The 26413-nt window shown below is 36.7% G+C and overlaps 1 protein-coding gene across 4 annotated transcripts in view; it reads left to right on the forward strand.

Annotated features, from left to right (window-relative positions):
* Window positions 1–26413, forward strand: part of ankrd11 (ankyrin repeat domain 11) — a 208060-nt gene that overhangs the window by 152519 nt on the left and 29128 nt on the right. For all 4 annotated transcript variants that reach the window (XM_005166577.6, XM_005166578.6, XM_009303497.5 and 1 more), the window contains exons 3-4: window positions 15139–15284; window positions 23631–23769. In XM_005166577.6, the coding sequence (XP_005166634.1) occupies window positions 15198–15284; window positions 23631–23769 (226 nt within the window). In that variant the 5' untranslated portion in view covers window positions 15139–15197. The remainder of the gene's footprint in view (window positions 1–15138; window positions 15285–23630; window positions 23770–26413) is intronic.

A 26413-nucleotide genomic window follows, 5' to 3' on the forward strand; every position in this document is an offset into this window, starting at 1 on the left:
ACAAATAAAATAATAACTAAAATAATCGTTTGTTAATTGTAATCGAGTTAGAATGTTCAATTAATTGAGATTTTGATTTTAAATTGCCCAGCCCTAATAGATATCTATAATGGCTAACTTGAATCAATTAAATTTAATACTTGTTGATTATAAGGCAAGCTCATCACTAACATATTTTTCAGCAGCTTAGCCTTATTAGATGTTGTTTGCTAATTTAAATGAATCTTTTTTGTTCATTATTTTGCTCTAGTCGATTGTTTGGTTTCAGACTCTGTTTAAATGTTTATAAATTTGGTAGCTAAATATGCCCTCAATTTAAGATCAAAACATTTGCTTTGAAATGTAGATTTTAAAACGTTGATGTCAGGGAAAAAGACTCTAAAGAGTGAGGCATTTTTGACTTCTGTTGAAATCTATTGCGTTGCGAGTGCAGCTTGTGTTTGGGCCTGCTCATTAACAACTACACATTCCCAGAATATCACAACAATTTTTTCATCACTCTCCCTTCCACGTCTTTTTATTTAAGGGAAAAACAGCAGGACGAATGCACACATACAGCCTCCTCACGTCACTGTGGAATAATAAAGGCTGACTGCAGGAAGAAAAGCGCGGCCTGCCGCCTCTCTCCTCCACTTGTTTGTCTTCTTTCCTCTCTGCACAAAAGCCTCTAATCAAATGAATTGGTGTGGGTCAGGGGCTGCTCAGCCAACCCCATCCCACCGTTGCCTGGAAACGGCAGTGGGCCCGGCTGGCCTCTGCAGTGCTCTATTTGCACACCAAACAGGGCTCTCCGCCACGGCCGCTCTTATATGAAATGTAAATAGGCTGTTACAGTACCACGCCTCAGAGCTCCGTTCATTAAGCTGCTCTCAGCAACACCTGGGAACCATCAAGCCTCCATCATGGCCCTTGGTACACCCCACACGTCTCCACATTTCTGATGCATCCGGATTACACCGATTCACAACTGACCTTCAAAACATGGTTCTGATTATGATCGTTAACACTTTACTTATGCTTAATGTGTGTGTGGTCACATTTCTTTGGCAAAATATAGTTAGCGCATTTGAGTATTTCACGTGAGGGCTGAATTTGTCCCTTTTAAAGCAAGACATTTCACTCACTGGCCATCTTTAAAACACACTGCTCAGACATTCTGTCTTTATGGAAACATCAAATTCTCCAAAACTTTTAGCCAAGCTTACGAATACATTACATATTTGAAATGAGCAATGAAATTAAACAACAACTGTCTCATAACTTTCATTTCTAAACATTCGAATCAAACAAAATCTGCATATTTTCTGATTGCCCGAGCTAATGCGTATGCACACTTGAAAGGAACAAAATCACAGCACATGTTCAACAAACTATTCATCCTCTGGATAATGATTGTCTGATCGCACTACTCTTCTGAAGTAATTCACAACTTGGTTTTAATGGAAAAGCTCCAGAAATTAAAGCAACACTTTGTTTAGAGGTTTGTGGGTGTTTGAGAAGTTGCTGCTGTCATGTGACGTGCGTTTGACAGGACGGACTGTAGCCTTCCTCATGTTAGTTTCATGCAGATTACAATAAAAAAGCTTTGTTTTTCAAGTGTAGTTGGTTCATATGAAAGCACAGATTTCAAGCTTTATGTTGATATTTTTCTTTTGTCTGTAAAGCAAATATTCACTGAGATTCCAGTGTGTTTGTCCACCACAAAAACTGTCGTAAAAGCACACTTCTGGTACGAGCTTGTTCCCTGGCGAAACGTCAGTCTACAGTTTATGATTGGCTTCTGTATTAGTAGGCGGGGCTTCATTCGCCATATTGACTGTTACACTTTCCCCCATTGAATACTTTACAAGCGAAATGTCTTGTGTATTCTTTAGTTTTTGATTATATTCAATGTTCACAGAAGTTTTATTGAGTTTGCAAATCGCAGTGTTGGCAGAGTTTGCATGTGTGCATGCTGTGCAAGACAACTTTTTGTAATGTCACGTACAACTCCGCATCTGAAGATATTAATCTGAATGTGAATTTGTGTGTCAACATCTTTAAGCTTATAAAACAGCCACCTGATTTTAAGTTGTTAAGGATTTTTAAGTAGCTACATACATAGCTTGTGTACCGGTTGTCCAAGACTTTTTAAGTAAACTATTTCTTAATTTTCTATTGTTTATATGGTTTTCGTATAAAGCATGCAAATAGCTTGGATAAATAAAATATAGTCTAAATTACCCATTTACACAATTGTACTAAAAGCAAACGTTTTGACCAATGTTGCGTCTAGGAATGGGTTGATAACTGGTTTTAAGGTTTACCACGGTTTGCAAACAGAATTCCTACGATATATTTACAGTTGTTTTGTTTTTTAGGGGTTCGAGCGAGAAGCACACTATAGTTTTTGTTAGGACTTTTATTAATATTATTATTATTATTATTAATATTTTATTTTTGCCATAATTGCCAATTGCCCAGGCCAAACCATAAGGCTTAAAGGCTTTAAACTTTGCCAGATAGTAGTAGTTCTCACTACTACTTCGATCCAAAGACTCTACCAAAGGTGGCGCTACAGCCTTGAAAACAAACAAATGTTGGTATTTGGCCCAAATTCGTACACCGTTTTTCGACAACTCAAAAAGTTACATATTTGGAATCCTTGGGTCAGCTTGAACAAATCTGGAGTCACTCAGATTTTTTTTCTGCGACGCAATGCTTTTCCGCTACATCAATCTTTGTCCAATAACCTACTTTTGCAAGCTACTTTTGGGTAAAGTTTTGGTAATGTTGTTATTGTACCCAGACATCTAAAAAGGGCATATTTTAGAGCAGTAATCACTATACAGGTTATACTTAAGGTTATCATACCATCACAATCTTACAGCAGCCCATGCCTAATTGTGTCATGACCGTTACTCTGACTCACCTCCTGTTGTTACAGTTAATAGTTCAACAATGAGCGGGTCAAGTATACAATCCACCACAACTGTTCATGTGCAGTCGGGCAGAAGTATAAATTAGACTTGAGGCAGAACAAATTGACCGTGCAGGTTTTGGTCAAACAAATTCACCACACTGATTGGTGGAAAGCCATTTGGTTCAAGTGACATTTGTGCAGCAGTGATTTATGTATCTCTATGCTTGGGACAAGCGCACGTTTACAGCTAATTGGTTCATTTGTTTGTAAATGTTTTTGAGACGTGGTGAAAGAGGCCTGAGCTGAAGTGATGTACGTGAACACACAGACACTAATTTCCACATTGACTGCTGCACAGTTCTTTTCTGCTGAGAGACAGCTGCACTAAATACCAGTGGACGTGATGACAGCACCCTACGTTACCTTGGTGCAGAGCGAAGGGGGTTGTGGGCCTTTCATCTCAGCAGGAGGCACGGTTACCAAAGCAGACCGTAACAGTCATACTGTGCAGCAGCGATTGTATGAGGAATGAGGAAGGACTGGACTGAGGCTTCCTGTGGCAACATACTGGGATGGCCTCTGTTTGACCACAGAGAAAGGATAGCTACAGTAGAGGAGAGGAGAGGTTCTATTGATCGATGAAAGGAGAAATATTGGTTTGAGCGGAGTTCAGGTGCAGAGTCATGATATGTCACCATCCATGCTGACAGTTTATAGGTTTTGGCAACAAGAAATGGCTGGATATGCTTTAATAACTGTATGTGATCACTTGTGCTGACAAAATAACTAGGTTCACATCCCTGCTGTGCTAGGGCTGGGCTTTAGAGCGAAAAGTTTCAATAATAATGTTATTATTAGTCCACTTTGAAATGTATCTGCATGAAAGCTTTAGTGTTTGGAGTAGGGTTATCGCGATACTGGAATTCAGCACCAATCGGCACTCAGTAAGCTGTGAACTGATGACCTTCGCGGCCAATTGCAGTCATTTCTGTTGAGCACGTGAACACAATGGCAAATCAGGGCTGTTTAAGAATGTGCTCAAAATTTCAGTGTCGATTGGTATCGAATTCCAGTATCGTGACAACCCTAGTTTAGAGTGGCAGTAAGTGTATACGCTATTTCCAAAGTATATTTCAGAGTGCCCAAACTTTTTTCTCATGAAGGGTATGTTTTAGGATTTCATGACCCTTTAAAAAATCTGATTAATGTACAACATTTAATTGAAACATTTAATTTCATTTTTGCTTTTTTTTTTGTAGCTTAGCAATTCAACAAATAAGTGATTATGTGAAATTAGAATCTCTGAGGGATTCGCCACAACCTTATTTTTCATTAGTCCCTATCTGATTGGTTGGCGGGCCAAATCAAAGGTTACCATGGACCAACACTGGCCTGCAAGCCCTAGTTTGGGCATCTCTGCTCTATTTTCATCATGCTCAACAGATGTGTTTGTGATTGGCTACAAAAAAGATGTCATAAATTGACACCTCCTAGTTGAATGCATTCAAGAGCATTGATGACAACCCTTATAGCTGTCATTGCCATCAGTCATTTAGGGTTTAAGTTATTTTGTATTGTAAATCAGTAAAGTATCACTAATATTCTTTACCTCATCTGCCCCTGAATGGAGTGTACATCATCTCTGGCATCAGAAAACAAACTTGTTTAAACACAACACAGCATTCCTGCTTTGCATGTAGTTATTCCTGCCATCTCTTGTAGATCTTATGATTCCAAATTTGTGTGAACTCGCATCATTCATCAATTGTTTTTGTTAGTAATTATAGTAGTATTGGTCTGTTTTTCTCTCAGAGACAACAGCCTTGTTTTCTATTGAAATCTATGTAGTTTGCACATGTGCTTGTGACAAGGGCCGTTGGGGCCGGTGGAAGCAGGAGATTAGAGGGTGCTTTGTGTTCCCGCTTGAGCAAAGGCAGGACTGCACTGTCAGCAGGCAGGAGGAAGCTGTCTAAGCACTGGTCGGCTGACCCAGGGTCAGCCTCAGCAAACTGAGAGGCCTGCATTCCTCCCAGATTAATCTCATGACCCAGAGCCAGCCATTCACTAACAAGGCCCGTCTATCTGGCCATCAGCTAGTGTGAAAAATGCAACTGGTTCAACCTGTATTTGAAGCTGCTGATCACTCTAATAAAGACCACAATTGCTGTAACCAATTTTTCTACCACTTTTCTTGCTTTCTTCACTATATTGCTTTACTGATCTTTACCAAACGTGAATACATACAAGAAGACCTTAACGGTTTGAAAGCAACGCTTATCAGCTGATCTGTCTATTTGCAGCTATATGATTGCTTTGCTGTTGGATTGTTTAACTGGTGTTTGGTTTTTGTTTTTGTTTGCTGATTGTCAATTACAAAATTATTATGCATTCATAGAACTATTATTGTATATTGCCATTGTTATTTCCCAGTACTATTCCTCTAAATGCAACAGTTTTTTGCCATAGTTTTATTAATCTGCTTTGAGTTGGTGTATTGTGATGGGAACCATATAAAAATTTGTATGACATGATTCAGTGTGTTGGACATTTTGCAATTGGTGTATCATAAATACTAGTACACAAAAAACTGTTTATGCTCTTTAGCAGGGGTGCTCAATCCTGTTCCTCGAGATCTACCTTCCTGTACAGTTTAGCTCCTACCCTGATCAAACCCACCTGAACCAATTAATTAGTACCTGAAATCCACTTGATAATTCAGGGCTCGAAATTAACTTTTTTACTTGGTAGCACCGGTGCTCCCAACTTCAAATATTTAGGAGCACCAAAAATTTTTTAGGAGCACCAGAAAAAATTTAGGAGCACCCACCAAAAATGAATGAGCACAGCTGCAAATTGTTTTTTAAGGGATTTATTGTATTTTAAAACAACATTAATAGGACTAACAAAAACCAGAAACAACTATCTAACTAATGCTGCGAAGACATTGATATTTGTGTGCAATAATTCCAAAATGAATGTCTAATAATTATAGAATATTAATGATGATGAAAATGACAATAATAGTAATGAATTCCATTTCTCATTATGATGCTGCCTTAAATGTGCATGAATGTAGGTTATCTGCTATAAAAAGTCTGTTACTTTATGAAAAAAAATTGTATAGTTTGCATCAAACCAAAATGAAGCATTGCAGTAAGAAATATTTATTTTGTGCTGCTGTTTTTATATGCATGTCAATTTAATAAATAATATATCTGCTACAAAACAAACAAAAGATTATAATAAATCATTCAGTTCAATGATGAAAGCTGCAAAGCAGTCATCAGTAAATAAATAAATAAATAATATACACCTCAAAAAAGAATAGACAAAAGAAAGTAAGTAAAGTCTCACTTCTATCACTCTTTTAAAGTTTTGGTTTCAGTTTGTGTCAATTTAAAGGTTCAGTCTGAGCTGATCTTCATTTTTCTGTGTTTTGTGGAAAAGCTGGCGAGTCAGCCGACCCAATTAATAAGTAGGCAGCGCAAGATTATTGCGCTAACCATCGGCGCAAATCCGGTCTTTGTTATGAGCCGCAGTTTCAGTGTAAACTTAGTAAAGCCGAGCTTCTTCTGACTTTTAGCGGACGTTTGCGCTGAACACGCAGTGAATGCAACACATGGAGATTCGGGCACCTTCTCCAAGAAGCGCGTACTCGATTGATCTCAGCTGGCGGATCATTATTCACCACGTGACGTGTCATGATCGCTTTCATCTGCGCCTCAACTTTAGGTGGGGGTTTTCAAACCTGTGTGCTTTAAGTTTTTACTCTTCAGCCGTTTGCATTTCCCGTGGTCATAAAAGCTCCTTCCCTGTCATCTGACAGCGGAATACCTTGAGTGAATGACAGCTAATATGAACCAATATAGCGGCAGGGAAGAGCAATTCAGCACGTTTTTACAAAAAATCAAAACAGGTCGCACTACAACCATTATCAGCAGTCGCACTAATGCTCCCATATATATTATGAGGTCGCATAGATTAATTTTCGGGCGCATATGCGACCAAAATGGTCGCAATTTCGAGCCCTGTAATTACAGACAGGTGTGTTTGATAAGGGTTGCAACTGAAATCTGCAGGAAGGTAGATCTCCAGGAACAGGATTGGCCACCCCTGCTCTATAGCATAGGACTCAAACTGGATTCTTGGAGCACCGCAGCTCTGCACAGTTTTGCTCCAACCCTGATCAAACACAGCTGATCCAGCTAATCAAGGTGTTCAAGACTACTAGACTATTAAGCATGTTTGAGTTAGAGCTAAACTTTGCAGAGCTGCAGCCCTCCAGGAATTAAGACCATTGCTCTATAGAATCTTGCTTCGTTGAACGTTCTTGTCCCAGTAGTATGAGAGACCCCTGCAGGGAGTATGTACAAACTCACACACAGTGTGTGTTCTCGCTCCAGTTGTATGGTTGTGCAGCAGGAAACGGATACAGGGAGATGTCAGTATTAAGCCTAGGCCTTGTGCCGTCTGCTCCAGCTCCAGTAGAGTACAGTGCTAAAAGTAGACCTCATATGTGATGAATTACAGCTGGCTGCAGGCAAAAAAACACTTTGTCTGACACAAGCACCCACACTGATGGCAGATGCGCAGCAGCTTTTGATTGGGGTGGAAAGCAGAGGAAATGAGCCGTGTTTCTGGAATGGATGTTATTGTGTTTCTTCAGTGGGTGCTGTTCCTGTGTGTATATGTGTTTTTTCCTGCTGTAATGCTTGCAGAACACAGGCAAGTTGCTGCACACAAATGCACATTCCACGAACAGATGCATATACAAGTTCTGCATGTGCATTAGGACTGGATTTGGGAACTTGGATGCTTTGTTTTTGAAGATTTCATACTTATTCCATGACCTCACAACTAGCGTATAGGAGCGTTTTACAGGTCTGTGGTTGTTTTGATCTGAAAACGGACCTGTTTGGGCATGTATTGTTCTGGAACATGCATCGACCTACTTGTGTCTGTTCCACACCACATTTGCTTATGCCTATTAGAGGCTGACCTTTCGACCACTTTGAGGTGTGGAGCTGCTTTGTGGGGTGTGGGAGACATGCCTTAATAACAGAAGAGCCATATTACTCTCTGCCTGCGTGCACCATGTGGTACATTAGCTGGATATATAAATAGCTGTCTTTGAATAGGAGCGCTGTAGAAAGATTGCTATGGTGCCAGTGGTAGTGGTAAGTGCAAGTTTTCATTGAAAAGAGAAGGAAAAGTTGCAGGGAGTGAACAGCCATGCATGTCATACTTAAGGCTGATTTATACTTCTGCATCTAGAGCATTTGTATGGTTCGGCACAGCCTTCGCGTGGTCATAAAGCCTGCTGTGCACCTCTCAAAAGTGTAGCTACATGTCGCAATGACATCACAAGCTCTGTGATTATTTGGCTTGGTAGCTGTGCAGAGTGTGGAAGGTGCTGAGAGTCGCGAGCCTGATGGAGCGAGTGTTTACAAGTGGTGAGTCCTGTGAAGGAGCTAGAGATGTTTTGTGGTTACCTTATGAATAAAGTTGTTGCACGTTCACCAGTTCCCGCCTCTGAATGAGCGAGTTTTAGCTACTTGTACATTAAGGTAGCATACAGTAAAAACAAAACACCCGCAAAGGAACTCAATACAGAGGTTTATAAAAGCCTACAGCTAGCGTTTCAAATGAGCTACACAAACAGCACGCACAACTATAATTGCACACAGCATTATAAACCAGCCTTAAGGGATTGTTTACATGACATTTTCAACCAAAAAACAGGAAACGTTCTATGTGCTTTGGCTATTTGTTTACACAACAATGGCAATTTGGGACTGAAAACGCATAAATCTAAAAATGGCTTACATTAAAAATACCAGTGTTAGTAGGTAGGGCCGCACGATGTCCGCTTGTTAAGTCATAACTCGGGCCATACAATTTCTGCAAAGAATTTTGTTAAAAATCTGTGGATGTATAATTATTTTGGGAGTATTGTTACTAAAAACTTAGTATGTAAATTAAAAAACAATAGCTTTGAAACTTTTATTTAATGTTAACAATACAATTTTAATTAGATATGGTAAGGTAAGGTAAAACTTTATTGTCCCAGTCAGGGAAATTTGTCATGGGCTCTTGCCCCCAGCTGCCGTCATCACAAACATGGACAAAACAATACAACATAGAAAAAACAAATAAGTATTTCAATAAAAATTACACGGCCTCTCTCCATATACACGTAAATAAGCAAAACAGATACTTCAATCTAAGCCACCACTATTATTTAGTAGCTTAATGCTCATAGGATAAAAAGAATTCTTATATCTGTTTAATCTACAGCAAGGTACTCTGAACCTTTTCCCCGAGGGTAACAACTCATATTCTTTGTGCAGAACATGTGTTAATTCACAAACTATTTGTTTAGCACACCTTAATGCATCCTGTTCATAAATATCCTGCAGTGACATCAGCTCTGATACACCAATAATTTTCCAGGCAGTGTGAATCAAACAAACTACTTTAGATCTCAGATTATACTTTTAGATCCACTTTATTTGGTAAACAAAGCAGGTCTCTCGAGTAATATATCTACTAAAAGACAGAAAATATTACTTTACAAACTGTATTATAAATAAATCATATGAATATTTTTATATTAGTCAATATTATTACTGAGATTAATTTAAAAATTGAATAAATATGAATTTATACACATTTACACAAGTAAATAAAGACAGTCAATGACGGGCTAAAGATCTGCAGAATTCTGTGCTCGCAGATTCCGTGTGGGCTTAGTCATGATGTACTGTTTCCAATATTTTTATTTTGGACCAATATTTTAACAATTTAAAAAAAATCACGATGGCAATATCTAATGATCAGAAAGTGATTAGTTCACTTTTTGATCATTAGATATTGCGATCGTGATTTTCGAAAGTATTACATTGCTTTGTAAACGTTTATTATTACCATTTGTTGAGTTTCCCCAAACAATTTCGTAGTGACCCAGAAGCCACTTCGCGTGACGTCACACTTAACAAGTGGATTTCTACATCGCAATTTGTACATCTGCATTAGTCACATCCCAGGATCTTCAGTGTTAAATTGAGATTATATTTGAGCAATAGCCACAGTCATTGAAGTTTTTAACCATAACAGAGCAAGGGTTTGTCATTTACATGTGTTTTTATTGACCTTATTCTAAAATGCAGAAGTGCGCCTGTTTTCGCGATTGTCTTAGAACTTCCGATTCAGTCGCCTATAGGAGAAATGACTAGGAATAATAAATGGCAAAAAACGGTCAAACTACTCGCTTTACAAACAAATGTTTGCATGACTATACAGACCAAGTAGAATAATATAACAAGAAAATATCAAATTGCAACATCAAGCAGCGTAATGAGTAGTTTTTAATGTCTAAAAATTAATGGAAGTGAATGAGACTGGAAGTCTCGAGCCAAAAAGATTCAAATGGCAGCGCCCACTCGTCGGCGGAGAATAAGGTCAATAGCCTGTGAATGTACAATTGTATCAAAAGAGATTAAAGCAATAGTCTTAAACTCAATTCCTGGAGGGCCGCAGCTCTGCATAGTTTGGCTCTTTAGTAGTCTTGAACACCTTGATTAGCTGGATCAGCTGTGTTTGATTAGGGTTAGAGCAAAACTATGCAGAGCTGCGGCCCTTTAGGAATCCAATGTCTCACAATGTCAGATTTTTCTAATATTGTGCAGCCCTACATATAAACAACCAAAAATACGAGACTTTGAAAAAGATTTGGTTATGTGTCTGCATACTACTTGTTTAGGGCGGTTAAAGGCAAGTGCCAACAACCACACAACAATGGTGAAGTGTGTTGTTGCACAAGTGTTTGCTAACCCTTTATCAGCAAAGTGTTGATTTGCTTCATTTTACAACCAATAGCAGAGATTCGTAGGCCTGTCATGATATCTAATTTTTTTGTTGTATGAAATATCACATCAAAATATATTTTGATAAATGATATTATTGTCAATTTAAGACCATTTTTAACCACTCATAATATAATGCCAGAATGACATATAATATCATCACGATGCAAGTACACTCTTACAAAGAACACATCATATTTTATTCTTGAGAATATTTAATTTCATTTTAGTCATTTTAACAATTTAATAATCAGCCATTGGAAACAGAATGTGAAAACGCATATCATAAATAAATAATAACAAATGTTAACATGAAAAAGGTAGAAAGTAACTGAGGCTGCGATATCCGCTACCAGATCTATTTTTCGTTTTCAGGCAGCACATGAAAATATACTATAGTCATTAATAGTAAGGGTGACACGGTGGCACAGTAGGTAGTGCTGTCACCTCACAGCAAGAAGGTTGCTAGTTCAAGCCTTGGTTGGGTCAGTTGGCATTTCTGAGTTTGCATGTTCTCCCCCTGTTTGCGTGGGTTTCCTCCAGGTGCTACAGTTTCCCCCACAAGTCCAAAGACATGCGCTATGTGTAAAACATGTGCTGGATAAGTTGGCGGTTCATTCTGCTGTGGCGACCCCAGATTAATAAAGGGACTAAGATAAAAGAAAATGAATGATTGAATTTATAGTAAATACTACAGTGTTTTTTTAACCAATCTGACATTGACACCTCCAGTAGAGCCGGACATGTTGCTAAAATGAGTTTTTAAGCATGGGCGATATATCTTGCATTACAAAAAATGATTAAGGTTGTGTCCACGTGTTGTGGGGTTAATTCAATATATTGATTATTGTGACAGGCCTAGAGTTGCATATTACACACTCTGCAAATTCTACATACACACCATCGCCAATAATGGCATGCCATCAGTTTCTTGCAGTTAATGTTTACTAATAATGTGACGTTCATAGAACGGTCGTTTTCAGTTTTTGACTACAGCATTGTTGTGTATACATAGTATAAACTAAAAGATGCATTGTGCAGGGTGGATTATAGTGTCCAACTGCCTTCACGTTCATCCTTGATGTTCAAATATTTGTTCAAGGGTGGAGCACAGACGATCCGAGCATCATTACCTGTGCAAATCTTGGTAAAGTTCCACCAGATGTCGGTTGAGGGTGAATAAATCATTTGTCATGTGCACTTTCACAACATTTGGGTGTGATGCAATCTATAATAGACTGTGTTGTAATAAACCACTTTACGAAACCGCTTTTATATGTCATCTTTTGCAAATCTAATGATTGTCTTCAAAGTAAAACCCCGTGTTTGAATGAAACTGCGACAGGGCATCTTGTGCCGTGGGAACATTCAGTGTAAAAATTGCTCCCAAATGAGAAGGGAAAAGATGACTCTGCTGCCTAGCAGGCATTATTAACCCATGCATTTGTTCTAAATAAATCAATTTGTCAGCATTGATGCGATAACTTTAGCTGTATAGACGTTTGTTGTCTGTGCAGTAAGTTCGCAATACTATAACGAATTGATTTTTTTCTACTAATCTCTTGCAGCAGTCGTCTCCACCCTGCAGTACTAATGAATTGCAGTGCACTTGCACGCTCTGCACTCAGACACTTTAGTGGTTTTTATATCTTCATCTTATCATTTTGCCGGTAGCTCTGATCTGTGGATCGGCTGCTATTTTGTGCATAAGCTTCAGATTGGCCAAGTAGAGTCCTGCAAACAGGAGGAAAAAGATTTTACTTTAGATCTTTTATACATTGATGTACTTTTGCTAGCATTTGAAAGTACCTAGTGTGTATGGAAATTAGGGATGCACAACATATTGTTTCAGCATCGATGTCACAGTGTGATCATTCGCAATGGTCACAATGTTGAGTCTGGATTATAATTGATCATTTCGCAAGTGTTTTTTGAGGCCGCTGAATGTGTGTGTGAGGGTTTTAAAAGCATTCAGGCTCAAGATATTGTACCGTTTGACACATTAATAAGGATTAATCTTATTGAATTATCTATAAAACAGAGACTGTGTCGTTTTATTTTGCGCTTGATTATTAAACTACTGTTTACCTGAATACAGATCGACTCCTTGAAAAACAATCAGAAAAGCTGTTTATTTCCTTTGTATCTTTTTCTTTATTGAATTTATCTGTGCTTGTAGATTGTTTGCTATATTTTATGCTCTCCTATACAAGAGACAATCATATCAATCAATCTAAAACAATAAATTATTTTAAAATAGTTATTCAACTCATCTAGTGAAATTGTATTCAAATTGCAATATATATTGCAGATTTTAAAAAATCACGATGGTAATTTTATTCCAATATCGTGCAGGCCTAATGGAAATACTGTCAAAGCTAAACGTAAATATCTCGGCTGTAGCCATGGGACGATAACCAGTTTCAAGGTTTATAGAGGTTTAGAAAAGTCAAGGTTTTAAAACCGCTAGAATATCATAAAGTCATACAGACTTTTTTATTTTTTTTTATTAGTTTTCAGAAAAAAACTACTGTTTCAAAATATTTTAATTGTTTCTTAAAATAAAATATATTAGGTTCAATGGGGGGAAAAGTCTTTTTTTTTATACACACATTTAAAAAGAGCATATTTTAAAGCAGTAATCACAAAACTGTGAAAACGTGATGCTTTTATTCAAGGTTATCATACCATCACAATCTTACACCAGGCCATGCCTAGTTAGCTAGTATTTGTCTTTGCTGGATCAAATGCATTTTGCGGAATGATCCAAATTCTGGAGCTATGTTAGTGTTGCATTTAAAACACATATTGATATTGTTGTTTTTCTTCATGAAAAGACTCTGTCTTATGTTGGTTAATGGTTAATCAGGTGAACTGGTTTACCTTATCATCAAAGAGAATGCGATTATATGGTGTCATTTGTTGGCAGTGGGACTGGCAACTTATTGTGGTGGTGACTGGTTGTATTGAAATTCTGAAATGTTAATTTCATAGCAACAGTGACCTTGTTATGTTTTTAGCCTGTTACATAATCTATTTATTAAGGTTGAAGCCATTTAAATGCTGGATTTGTGTTTGAAAATGGTAATATTCATATTTTCTTTTTGTTTTGTTTATTTTAATGTTGCACCCCTTATTCAAAATCTTGGGAGCAGATTTCTTTTGCTGTGTCATGGCATGTCATAAAATATAAACATTGTAATTTATAATTGCCAGAAATGTTTAGAAGTGAACAAATTAAAAGTGAATGTCATCTAGTTGCATTTTACTGAGCAGTGTGGTTGAAATTTTGAACAGTACTTTAGTGCTTTGAGATGTGCATTTTTATTCAACGTGTTGGCATAATCTCAACCTTGTTCGCAATAGTCACATTGCAAGATTTGCAATGTAAATTGGGATTATATGTAATACATATACATTAATACATTAACTGTAATAGAGTAAAAGTTTCTCATCTGCAAAGTGGTTTAAGTCCTGTAACTGTATGAGCATTTAAGAGAATTTAAATAGCACATAAATAAGTTTAATAACGATTAATTTGTTTAAATATATTATATGATAATTTTCTTATTTGACATTTTGATTAATCAAATTTCTGTACCTGATTGCTCTTAGAAAATCATAAAGCACAGTTTATTTCACTGTAATATTTGCTCCATTGTGTTTAATTATGAACGTAGATTGTTAATTGTAAATAAATTATATCACTGTCCTACAAAATCATCTCAATAAATCTAACCGAATGACTTTCTAAATAGAGCTATTTAAGTCATCTGGTCAAATTGTATTTCTATCACAATATAAATCGCAAAAAAAAAAAAATATATATATATATATATATAAGGTCAATTTTTTTCCAATATTGTGCAGCCCTAGGTGTAACATGTCCAATGCTGGAGAGCATTTGATGAGAAACTGAAATGTCGTTGATCCATTTAGGCAGAATTGACAAACTGCAAGCTTTATATGTTTATATTGTCACTCTTTTGGTGCACACTAGCTTGAAGATATCCTTAAAGCTAACACACTGATACCAACATCTAAAAGCCTTTATATTCATTTCACAAAACCTTTGAGCAATCTCAGTCAAACAACACCTTTGATGGGTTTTCTGACCATTTTTACATTTTTTTTTGTATTGTACGGATGTGAATGATTATATATTGAACTGTTGCTTTCAAAACTATTCCCCTGTTAAGAGAGCAGTATATAAATGATTGTGAATTTTGCAGATCTGTTGCTTTAAAATGCTTTAGTCAAATGAACGAAATTGAGAAATAAATAACGAAATTGTGTCTTGCGTGCATTGTCTAAATGGAGATTGGTGGTGAAGTGCTAATGCGTTTTCCCCCTGTCTTCTCTGTCTTACAGACGGTCGATGACGATGCGATGGAAGCGTGAATGAGGTTTGGCGTGGCAATAGCTGAACGATGCCCAAGGGTGGGGGTTCTAAAACCCCCCAGCTGGAGGACTTCCCACTCAGCACCGACATGGTGGAAAAGCAGGGTGGGAAGAAGGTGAGGAAAATTGCTTTTTTTGTCAAAACACACAAACTGCTTGTTCAAAACTCATGTAAGCTTTCTAAGGAGTTATGTAACAGCCAGTTGGATATATTGGCTTCAAAGTTAATGCACATTGCTTTGCATTCCTGTTTTGGTGTCCACGCATTTTACCAACATTAGAGTCGCATGCTACTAACTAATCTACACAAGTAACACTCATCACTGTAATATCTGCTAGGTAGGTTTATGATGTAATTTTTCTAATAAAAAAAGAATTGTGCTCTTGGATGTTTTTAGACTACAATGAATGCATTATATTTATAAGATGTTATTTTAAGATGGTTGAGTTTAGGCCAACCTGTTGTAAGAGCCTACTCTAAACACTAATAGATAGATGTGGGAGTCTGAGTAATTTTACTTTACTGTAACAATATATTTCACGATATAGTCATTAAGTAACTAGTTAATCCAGAAAATCAACAAAAGGGGGTTATTATATATAAACTTCAATATTTTATAAATTGCAAAAGGACTTTAAACTTGTAAATCATAGGTCTCAAACTCAATTCCTGGAGGGCCACAATTCTATCAAACACAGCTGGTCCAAATAATCAAGACGTTCAAAAGAGTCATTTGAGACCTATGTTGTAAAGTATAACAGGGATACACTGCACTTATTCAACCATTAAAATAAAGTGTGTTATGTTGGATACTTAACGGCTGCTGCCTTGCTCATGTGGAGGAAGGGCTGGAGTTTTCGGGCAATGATGTTAGATTATTTTATTTTGAATTTTGAAAGCAAAATTCTCCTACAAGAGTGATTATAGCACCTCCAGATGTTAAATGCGATTCAACTCATGGCAGGTATTATTTGGTAGATTGGTCATTTATTTTGTCATCTGGGAAACAGTTTGAATTCCTGAAAACCATTAGTTCTCCATTTGGAATGACACTACATATATATACACTATGCTGTTGAATGCATAGGTGCATAAATACACAGTGGATAAGAGTATAGTGAGCCATTTGGGACACAGCTACTGTTAAATTTACAAAAGGATATTGTACACAGAGTTATTCTGTACTCACTTTCACAGTTTTGAGTCAGTAATACAAGTTAGTAAATCTAAATCACAGGTAAAAGTTCACCTCAGGCTACCACCTGATTGTTAGCTACCACTACTAAGTATAAGTATTACTATAAACATTGTTTAGCACTATTAGCTTACTACTAGCACTCAATCAGAGCTTTCCTTAGACTCAAGCTCACACACTCTGCAAAGGAATCAGCGATGCCCACTTATTTACTTGTCGTGGTGTACATGAAATAAATTTTTTTTTTATGATTGACAATGTATCGATACAAGATATCTGTGGATCTTAAAAATCTTAGAAAATCTTAAATTTCAAAAACTAAATTTTAGGCCTTAATTTTTTTATTCACTGAAATATTTTCTTGTAGGTCTTAAATCGGTTTAAACCAGTCTTAAGGCCTACTCCCAATTACTAATAATCCATCTCAAAACTTTTTTTTTTTTTGTATATTTAACTATTTTATTGCAAAGAGAGACGATTCACAACAGCAGTCAAGACATTTTTACAGCAAATTTAATCTTTTAAATCTAAATAAAATTCCCTAGTCTGGGAAAGAAAACTAAAGCAACATATAGCTTTACAAGATCTTCTATTAACAGAAAAACTATTTACAGAAGTAACCTGGCCATTAGAAAAACCATCCTTAGTGTTTAGCCCTGTATATTTCAGAAATTTCAATCTTATTGGTCTTAAAAAGTCCTAAATTCTGTTTGAAGAATCCTGCAGAAACCCTGGAATAGTAACGTCATACAGCTCAACTCTAGCAATAGATGTGTTTTTATAGAACTTTTGCAACATTTATCTTCATGTGAATTAACCTTATTATTAATATTATTATATACAATTGAAGTCAGAATTATTAAACGGAGCAGGAAAATTTTCACTGTATATCTGATAATATTTTTTCTTCTGGAGAAAGTCATATTTGTTTTATTTCGGCTAGAATAAAAAAAAAAATTTTAAGGTCTAAATTATTAGCCCCTTTACGCTAGATTTTTCGATTGTCTACAGAACAAACCATTGTTTTACAATAACTTTCCTAATTACTCTTACCTGTCATTCTGTAGTCATTCTAGTTAAGCCTTTAAATGTCACTTTAGGCTGTATAGAAGTGTCTTGAAAAATATCTAGTGAACTATTATTTACTGTCTTCATGGCAAAGATCAAAGAAATCAGTTATTAGAAATTAATTATTAAATTATGTTTATAAATGTGTTGAGGAATAAGAGCTGCTCTCCGTTAAACAGAAATGGGGGGGGGGGGGTGAATAAACAGGGGGCTAATAACTCTAACTTCAACTTTATTTTATGAGTTTTTACTGTTAGCCATTAGATTTGTTTTATAAATTCTGATGTTTTTTTTTTTTTTTTTTTGTAGCAGTTTCTTTTTATATTTCGGTTTGCTAAGTTACTCTCTTCTCTGTGGATTGAGTGTTCTAGATGTTGATCTGTTTTTTAGCAAAAGCACTATACTATAAACACATCCCCAAGCTTAATTAGTTAAGAGGTTTAGCCATCTTGAAGATGTGTGACGTTAGATTTGTTGGTGTCTGTCCAAGGGTTGGTAAATGCCAAGAAAGGCAACATGAAAACAGCACTCAATATAGTCATTTTATTGGAAAAAAAGCTACAGATTGTAATCTACTGCATTAAAACACTGTATGAATCCATTGTGGCTGGCTATTTAAACAAAACTCTAATTGAAGATGCTTTGATGGTGGTGTTTTTAAGAGGTCAGTGTTTTAGTGCAAGTCTAGCCAGAGTTGGTGAGTTTCTGGCCCAGCTGGTGTGTGTATGTACATCATTTTGTGTAGTATTGCATCAGACTCTGTGAGGAGGAGGAGGGAGGGAGGGAGGGTTCGAGCGCGTGAGCGAGCAAGCAAGAGTGAAAGCATTGCTAGGAGACCAGTAAGTAAACAGGGCTGCTCACACAGATGGTTTTACAGAAGCAGTAAAACACTTCTTTCTTGATTTAGCTCTCTGTGCTGCAAGATTTCCTGCTCAATCAGTCAATGTTTCTCTAATGTTTTTCTGTACCTCGTGCTAGAGGCGTCAAGCTTAATTCTTAAGGGCAAATAGTGTCATTCTGCATGGCTGAGTGTGTGTTCACACAAGGATGACATCATAGTCTTGTGACCGAGGGGGATGTGGGCTGGACTGAGAGAAACCGCTCCATGCTGCATTCAGCTTTAGCACTGCACTAAGAGCTCTTTAATTAGCTTTCATTAGCACTACCGGTAGCAGACCCAGCTGCTCGAGTCCCACTTCCTTTCTCACCCCTTTTGCTTGAGCACATTTATGGTGTTATGTATTTTTTAATTGTTTGTTCTGATAATGAGGTCAGGGCCAAATGCCAGTTTCTTTTTAGCTGCAGACACATTTTGGTTGTTTTAAGCTACAAAACAGGGCTAAACTGGATCAGGGCTGCAAGTTATTGAAAAAAATAATGCAATATTTTGTTTTCCTGTGATATATATTGCAATATTAATACATGAATAGCTCAATTGGGAAATAATTTCTAATTTTAGATTGATTGGGATGGTTCTACATGGAGGTGCATCTGCATAAAATATAACAAACAATCTACAAGCAAAGATAAATGCAATAAAGTGGAGGATACAAATTGAATAAATAGCATTTCTGTTTCCAGAGGAGTTTAACAGTATTCAGATACAGTAATTGAATAATAAAATGTAAATACTGAATAGTCTTTGGTTTAGAAAAAAAGTTAATACATTTAATTATTATTAAAGTTGCAAATGGCACAGTTTCTTAGGCTTAATAGCTTTTAAAATCCTCATGCATTCACAGGCCCTATTAGGGATTGCATTTTACAGAGTGAAATATGTAATGTAGGTCTGGTTGAACTGTAGTAAGGAAACACAATAGCTAAGTCTGTATGTTATGTCTCCTGAATATGGCTGATGTGTGTGTTTGTAGTCTTGGTGATATTGCAAAACAAGCTGTAGTTGAGCAGAATGTCTTTAATGGTGGGCTTTCGGCGGGTGTGGGTGTGTGTTGCTTTGAAGAGTCTTGGTGTCATTGTGGGGGTTTCTGATGGCTTCCAGTTGTCGATGGGTCTGGAATGGTTTCTGAGCCTCCTTTCAGATGCCTTTTTTTGTGTTTGCTTAGTATTTGTAATATAGCATATCTGTTGTCTCAATCTATTAACAAATTATTTAATGTACAAATAATGTAATATTACCCACCTCAACCATTAAGAGATTATTGGGTCCATTTACACGACATTTTCAGACAAAAAACAGGAAACTTTTTAATGCATTTTGCCTGTTCGTTTACATGACAACAGTGTTTTTTGAGACTGAAAACTCGTACATTTGAAAAGAGATTGAAAAAGGTTTTGCTAATGCTTCCTCAGCAAAGTGTGGGTTTACTTCACATTACGACCAACTAGATGCATCATACACACACAGCAAATTCTACATACACACCAATGCCGATGATGATATGTCATCACTTCCTTCAAGTTACTGTTTACTTAAGGTCACGGGGCCAAATACTGGCCTGGCATGTAATACAGCATTTTTGGCCGTTTTTGCAGGTGTGTAAACATGGAGCTTTTGAAAATGTTGCTGCGAAAATGTGAAACTTTATAAAACAAGGGGAAAATAGATTGATACTTGTATACTTATAAACATAATTCAGTGTTCTAAATGCAGAAATTTGGCTACAAATGCTTTTTATTATTTTTTGATCTACTTTCAAAAATGTCTTGTGAATTTTACATTTTATTTTAATGCAGTTGAGTACTTTTTTATAGGCGATCTCTTTCCTTAAGAAGGTTGTTAAATTGGTTTAAACAGGAAGAATAGAAGTACTTTCTGCCTCCTTACACCATTACTATCACTACTATTAGGAACATGTATTGCCATAATACAAGTATATAAACGATGTATAATCCTAAAATCTTGATGTTAACGGAAAGGTATACTATAGAGTGCTTGGCATCTATGAGAACACCCTCTCAATTCTATCTTTTAAATAAATATTTTTATGAGGATGCTTTACAATATTACATTTCTCCATATGCTTGGGCTGTACGATCAATCGTAATAAGATCACCATCTTTAGTCGACCCTCCACACGATCCTAATTCAGCTTTTCTATTGGCTCGTTTCCACTGACTGGTACAGTACGGTACGGTTCGGGTCGGTACAGGTCACCTCTATCAGGCTTGCGTTTCCACTATAAAGGGTACCCTTTTGGTGGGCGTGGTGTATGACAAAGTTTCAGTCGACGTCATTTTCGCTCGAGAAAATGTCTACAATAAAGCTGCACAGGTCATTCACATATCATATGAGCAGCACTTCTCACAAAACAGATGCTTTACACACATAAATACTTGTGTATAAATGTTTATTTCTAGCTTTTCTATAAACAGGAGTTGATTATAACTGCAGATCAATGACGGTGCGAAATAGACCACTGTAACGTCTATAATTATAATAAATAAATAAATAAATGAACATATATGAACACATACAGACCCTTACAGTCTCCGATATGTTACCAACTACAGAAGAACTACACAAAGCAGACATTTCGTCGTTAATTAGGTTCAAAACAACACAAAGTATAGCCTACAGTCAGAGTAAACCTCTCATCTTTCATGTGTCATCTTCAGCAGCACATGTAGCCTCTGTTAGAGAGTCATTCCATCATTCCCAGTTTATATTAGTCCAAAAGGTGATAATAAAGATTAAAACAAGGCAGTTTGTTCATGTTTGCTGAAGAAATAACGTGCTCCTTGGCTTCGCCTTTCTTCCCGCGTTCCACTCTCGCGTTTGTCCTTTTCTTTCTGAATGTGTCACTCTCGCGTTTGCCAGCTTCTCACAGGATCGGGTTTCCAAAGCTTGTCAATAATCAAGTGCATGTTATTATCATCAGCTCAAGAAGTTTGTTATTTCTGATAGAGACGCGCGGCGAGCGCAAGGAAGAAAGTGAAACCACTCGGGCTTCAGACTGGCTCCTTAAAAACTATGCGGCACAGGGTAAATCTGCTCTTCTCCATGGCTTTGTGGCTGTTTATCATGACAACGACAGGGTTTGTTTGCAGGATCGACCATGGGTGCATATGTATTTATAATTCCGCTGTAATCTCTCGCTGTGTATTTCAAACATGGCGGGTCCTTTGTTTACATTCTGGCTTGTTGCGTCTACGAATGACGTATCTCTGTAAACCAATAGCGTTCAGCTGCGCGTGTAGCTCCACCTTTTGGTACCCTTTCTTGGGTTTGGGACCCTTTCGAAAGGGTCCCGAAAAAGTGGTACGGTACGGTTTGGTTCGGTACGCCTTTTGACAGTGGAAATTGCCATAAAAGCGTACCAAACCGAACCGTACCGTACCACTCAGTGGAAACGGGCCATATGATTCAGCTAATTATATTTTCAAGGTCAGGAGAGAAGCATAAAGGCGATCTCACAAATCTTCACACTGTTTTATAAACGTTTCTCAGTGACATGAACGCCTCTAAATGGTGTTAAAAGTGTCACATACTGTATTTATAAGGTATAATTCACCTAAAATTATAACTGATTATAATTAATTTCTGTCTCAATGACGTTTTCGGGGCTGTGTGTTACGTGAGCTAACCCACTGTTTGTTTACTACCGAGATGACGTGCGCGTGCACGCCAATGATGTCTACCTTTATACTTGCCCACACTCCTGTTCTTCCTGGGAGTCTCTTGTATTTCAGACCCATCTCCCGCCACCCTCCCATTATGTTATTTCTCCAGGAAAACTTCTGTAATTTCAACCATCACCCACCCTCCCCCAGTCCTCAGCATTTTGGTACCCCAGGTTGCCAACATTGGTATAGGGTCCGATCGCAGAGGCTGCCCGAAACACGTTTCATAGTACAGTTACTAACACCACAGTACACAATACCCAGATCTCAACAGTGTTATTCAGATCACCTTAGCTGATTTTCAGGAACAAATGTTGGCAGTTATGGTCTACCTTACTGAACAGAACCTACATAGGCTGTAATGACAGGTCATGAAGTTGTAAATCACATTCCGTTTGTTGCAAAATGAACTCAAAGTGAGGGCAGCCATGACATGAGCGCACTCGGCAATGAAAATTGAAACCGAAAGCGTGCACATCATTAAAATGATCATATGGCATTTTAGTTATGATTACGACAAGCATTTGATTTGTTTTTTTTTCTTTCACAGTGAACACAGTGTTGTGCATGAAATAAATGTTTACTGTTTATTACTCTAACCTATGTAATGTTGAATATAATGCAATAGGGAATCTGATAATGACAAATGTCTCCATTTAACAGTGAAAAAATGGTCTAATAATGCTGTCAATGACAGATTGCAAACATATGTCTCAAACATAATAATTCAACTTCATAATTATGAATAGTTATATTCTGATGTCATCACTTTACTGTGAATTAACAACCAGGGCATATTTAAAGTCTGTCCAAGTCCACCATTCCAAGTGTATACAAAATGTAGCATTTTGACCTACAGTAGACCTACACATAGACCTAATAATATATATATATATATATATATATATATATATATATATATATATATATATATATATATATATATATATATATATATATATATATATATGTTTGAGAAATAACAATAATAATAATAGCCTACTTATATTAACCTTAATTTTACATCTACAGAATCGTGAGAAACCCGTGATCTTTAAGCAAAAAAAAAAGTCTTGATTCTTATTTCGGCCAGAATCATTTATGCAGCCCTAGCATATGCTTTAGTTTAGTCAGCACCGACCCCAAATCTGGAGCTAATCTAACTAAATAACTTCCAATAATAGTCCAAAATTTGTTGTCCAAATTTATATGTTAGGGAAAAATATTAAAAACATATTTTAAAAAGTGCAAAAATCAAGAAAAACAAAAAATATATCAAGATTTGTTGACATTTTGTAGATTTTTTGCTATATTTTGCATGAATTTAAATGTATTTTTCAATTTCTAAAGATGTTCAGTTGTCTATAATATACTATTATAATAATATATCCCTTTAATCATTTTGTTTTCAAATGCACCAAAATAAGCTGAGCACTGTGTATCCGCATATTCACTAAAGACGTACACAAGACTATATAGAGTTTAGATGGTTGTGTCTTCTACTTTAGTTATTTGTGGGAGCAATATTTGTCCCAGAGCAGTTTTATCAGCCCTTGCTCTGTGCTGACTCATCTGCTGCTTGCTTCTAAACTTACACTGTTTCCCATGTTCCCCCAGGATAAAGACAAAGGCTCGTCAAACAAGACTCCTAAATTGGACCGCAGCGATGGTGTCAAAGAGATGAAAGAGAAAGCTCCTAAGAGGAAGCTGCCCTTCACCGTCGGAGCCAATGGAGATCAGAAAGATTCTGACTCTGGTAAGTGGGCGGGGTTTACTCGAAGCACAGAACTCTGGGTAACAGGAAGTGTGTGAGTGTTTGTGTTTGGGCTGCTGCTGCTGCTGTTGTTGTTGTGCTCTATAATGTGTGCTGACATGACAGAAGTGCTGATGGAGAAACCGTTAATCCAGTCGCTGGGAATGTGTTGGATATAACATGCTGAGAAGGGTGAGATGCTCTGATTTATTTGTGAGGTTCATCGTGGATGATTTTAGCGTGTGTATTTAATCCATATGTGGGGTTTTGAGGTAAACTGTTTTAATTTGGCCTTTGGAATGGGCTTAATTGTGATTAGTAATGATTATTTTGTTGTGTGTGCTACTTTTAGTGCTTGTTTGATTGTGTTTTGAGTGGTTTTCTTCCTGCTGTTTTTGCAGCTGAGATATACAGCCTTTCTGTAACCTTATAGTAATCCATAGGCAGAGACCACCCCCACCCCTCTTGCAACGTGGCTGTGAGGCGTGAAATCTTGGCCATTTTCTCTCTCATCAGACAATGCCTGAAGTGCCCATTGTAATGCTAATAGGAGGAGTGGTCACATCCATTCTTTCACTGGACTGGCTCTGTGGCTTTCTCTTTCTCTGTCCATTTCCAGTAGTTGTTTTGGAGTATTTAATTCATATATTAGTTACCAACCAGTTGAGCATTTTATCAAGTTCTGAAATTCAGTTTTGTGTAAGATTCAGATGCTCACTTCTAAGCCATCCATTTGTTTCTGTAATCTTTTTTTAGAGGTAGCTTGGAGTTGTGTTGCGTGTTTTTATGCTGCATCATTGTCTGTTTTGAATGGAGGCCATCCAACTGTTGGCTGTTCTCCATCTCATGCACCCTTACTGAGAGTTTTTGATGTAGTTGAGCTGGTTTTCTTCATGGTCTCCTCCTCAGTTGGACGGTTTCCATTACAGAACTAGTTATTAGAATCTTTGTTCTCTTACTGCAGTGAGTGAGTGACTCTTATGGTTGCTGCTGAAAGTAGTTGCATACATGATTTTTGTGTTTACTGGAATCGTTTTAATCATGAAGGGTTAACAGTTGCTACGAAACCTATTATCAACTCTACATTAAAGTATATACATGGCTTTATACAATAATGACACAATGATTGTTTATCACGCTGCATTGATTGAGCTAGAGTTAGTTCTTCAAAAAATAAAAGCAAACTTATGAATAGCGTGTGCATAGTGGATACAGTTGGGGAATTAATGTATATGTTTGTGTATATATTATATATTTTTATTTTTGGCAGTACCCATAACTATAATTTTTATTGTTGTTATTGGACCAGTTTTGTGTTTTTTGTTTTTGATGGCCGATATCTCGGAAAGCATTGTTACAGGGTTGCTGGTGATATTTTTAAATATCCTAATTAATTATCACATTCAAATTGAATAGTTTAAATAAATATATAAAACACACACAAATTGTAAAAATATTATGATAATGATTAATGAATTATAAATAATAGTCCTAAATGATTTTATGTGGATAACATAACTAATTGGTAAAGTTAAAAAAATGAGGCCACACAGTTGTTTAAATGTAAGTTGCACGCTTTTCATTTCTTTTGCTTTGTATCTATAATCAATTGATTTACAATGTAGGCATGGGCTGGTATAAGATTGTGACAGTATGATAGCCTTGGATAAAAACATTTTTACAGTTTCACAGTACGGTTTCACAGTGCTGTGATTATTGCTCTAAAATATGCTCTTTTTAAATGTCTCGGTTAAAAAAAAAACTTTTTCCCAGATTAAACACAATTTATTTTATTTTACAATAAACATTTATAATATTTTGGAGCAGTAGTTTTTGATGTGGAGGGTCTTTTTCTGCTGGAAATAATGTTGCCCTAAAAAAAATAAAATAAAATAGTCGCAAAAAGCATTGCAAACTAGGGCTAGTTCGAAAATGTAGGTTTCGGACAAAGCATGATGTAGCAGAAAAGGAGTGCGTCGTAGTGACTCCAGTATTTTACAGGTTGACCCAAGGATTCTAAATATGTAAAGTTTTTGAGTCTACAAGAAACCGTGTACAAATGTGAGCCAAAATATTTTACTCAAAATAATCTGATTCAAAGACTCTTCCAAATTGGCCCATAGGTGGCACTACAGCATAAAAAAAAAAAAAAAAAAAAAAAATATATATATATATATATATATATATATATATATATATATAGTTTTTAATGCTGTATTGCCACCTATGAGTTAATTTGGAAGAGTCTGTGGATCTGAGTAGCAGTGAGGACCACTACCATCTGACCAATTTTGAAGCCTCTAGGCCTTATGCTTTGGCATGGGCAATAGTTATTATAGCAGAAGTAAAATAATAATAATAAAAATCCTAACAAAAACAATACAGTTTCAGTGCTTCACAATTTTTAGTCAGCCAGGAGGCAACATGATCGTTCTCCTTATGGGGTATATACACACAGACTTTTAATTCTCAGACAGGCAGCCCGAAGGTAAACTGTCTTTCCATTACAAAATTGTTACGCTTAAGATCTGATTTCTCCAAAAAAAAAAAAAAAAATCAGAGATCTTCACAGCCTGTTAAGTTATACAATATGAAGTGGGTCTCAGACCGAACAAGAAGCACTGCATTAAACTCCATTACCTCCCGC

The sequence above is a fragment of the Danio rerio genome, chromosome 7 (genome assembly GCF_049306965.1).
Source record: "Danio rerio strain Tuebingen ecotype United States chromosome 7, GRCz12tu, whole genome shotgun sequence".
NCBI classification, from domain to species: Eukaryota; Metazoa; Chordata; class Actinopteri; order Cypriniformes; family Danionidae; genus Danio; species Danio rerio.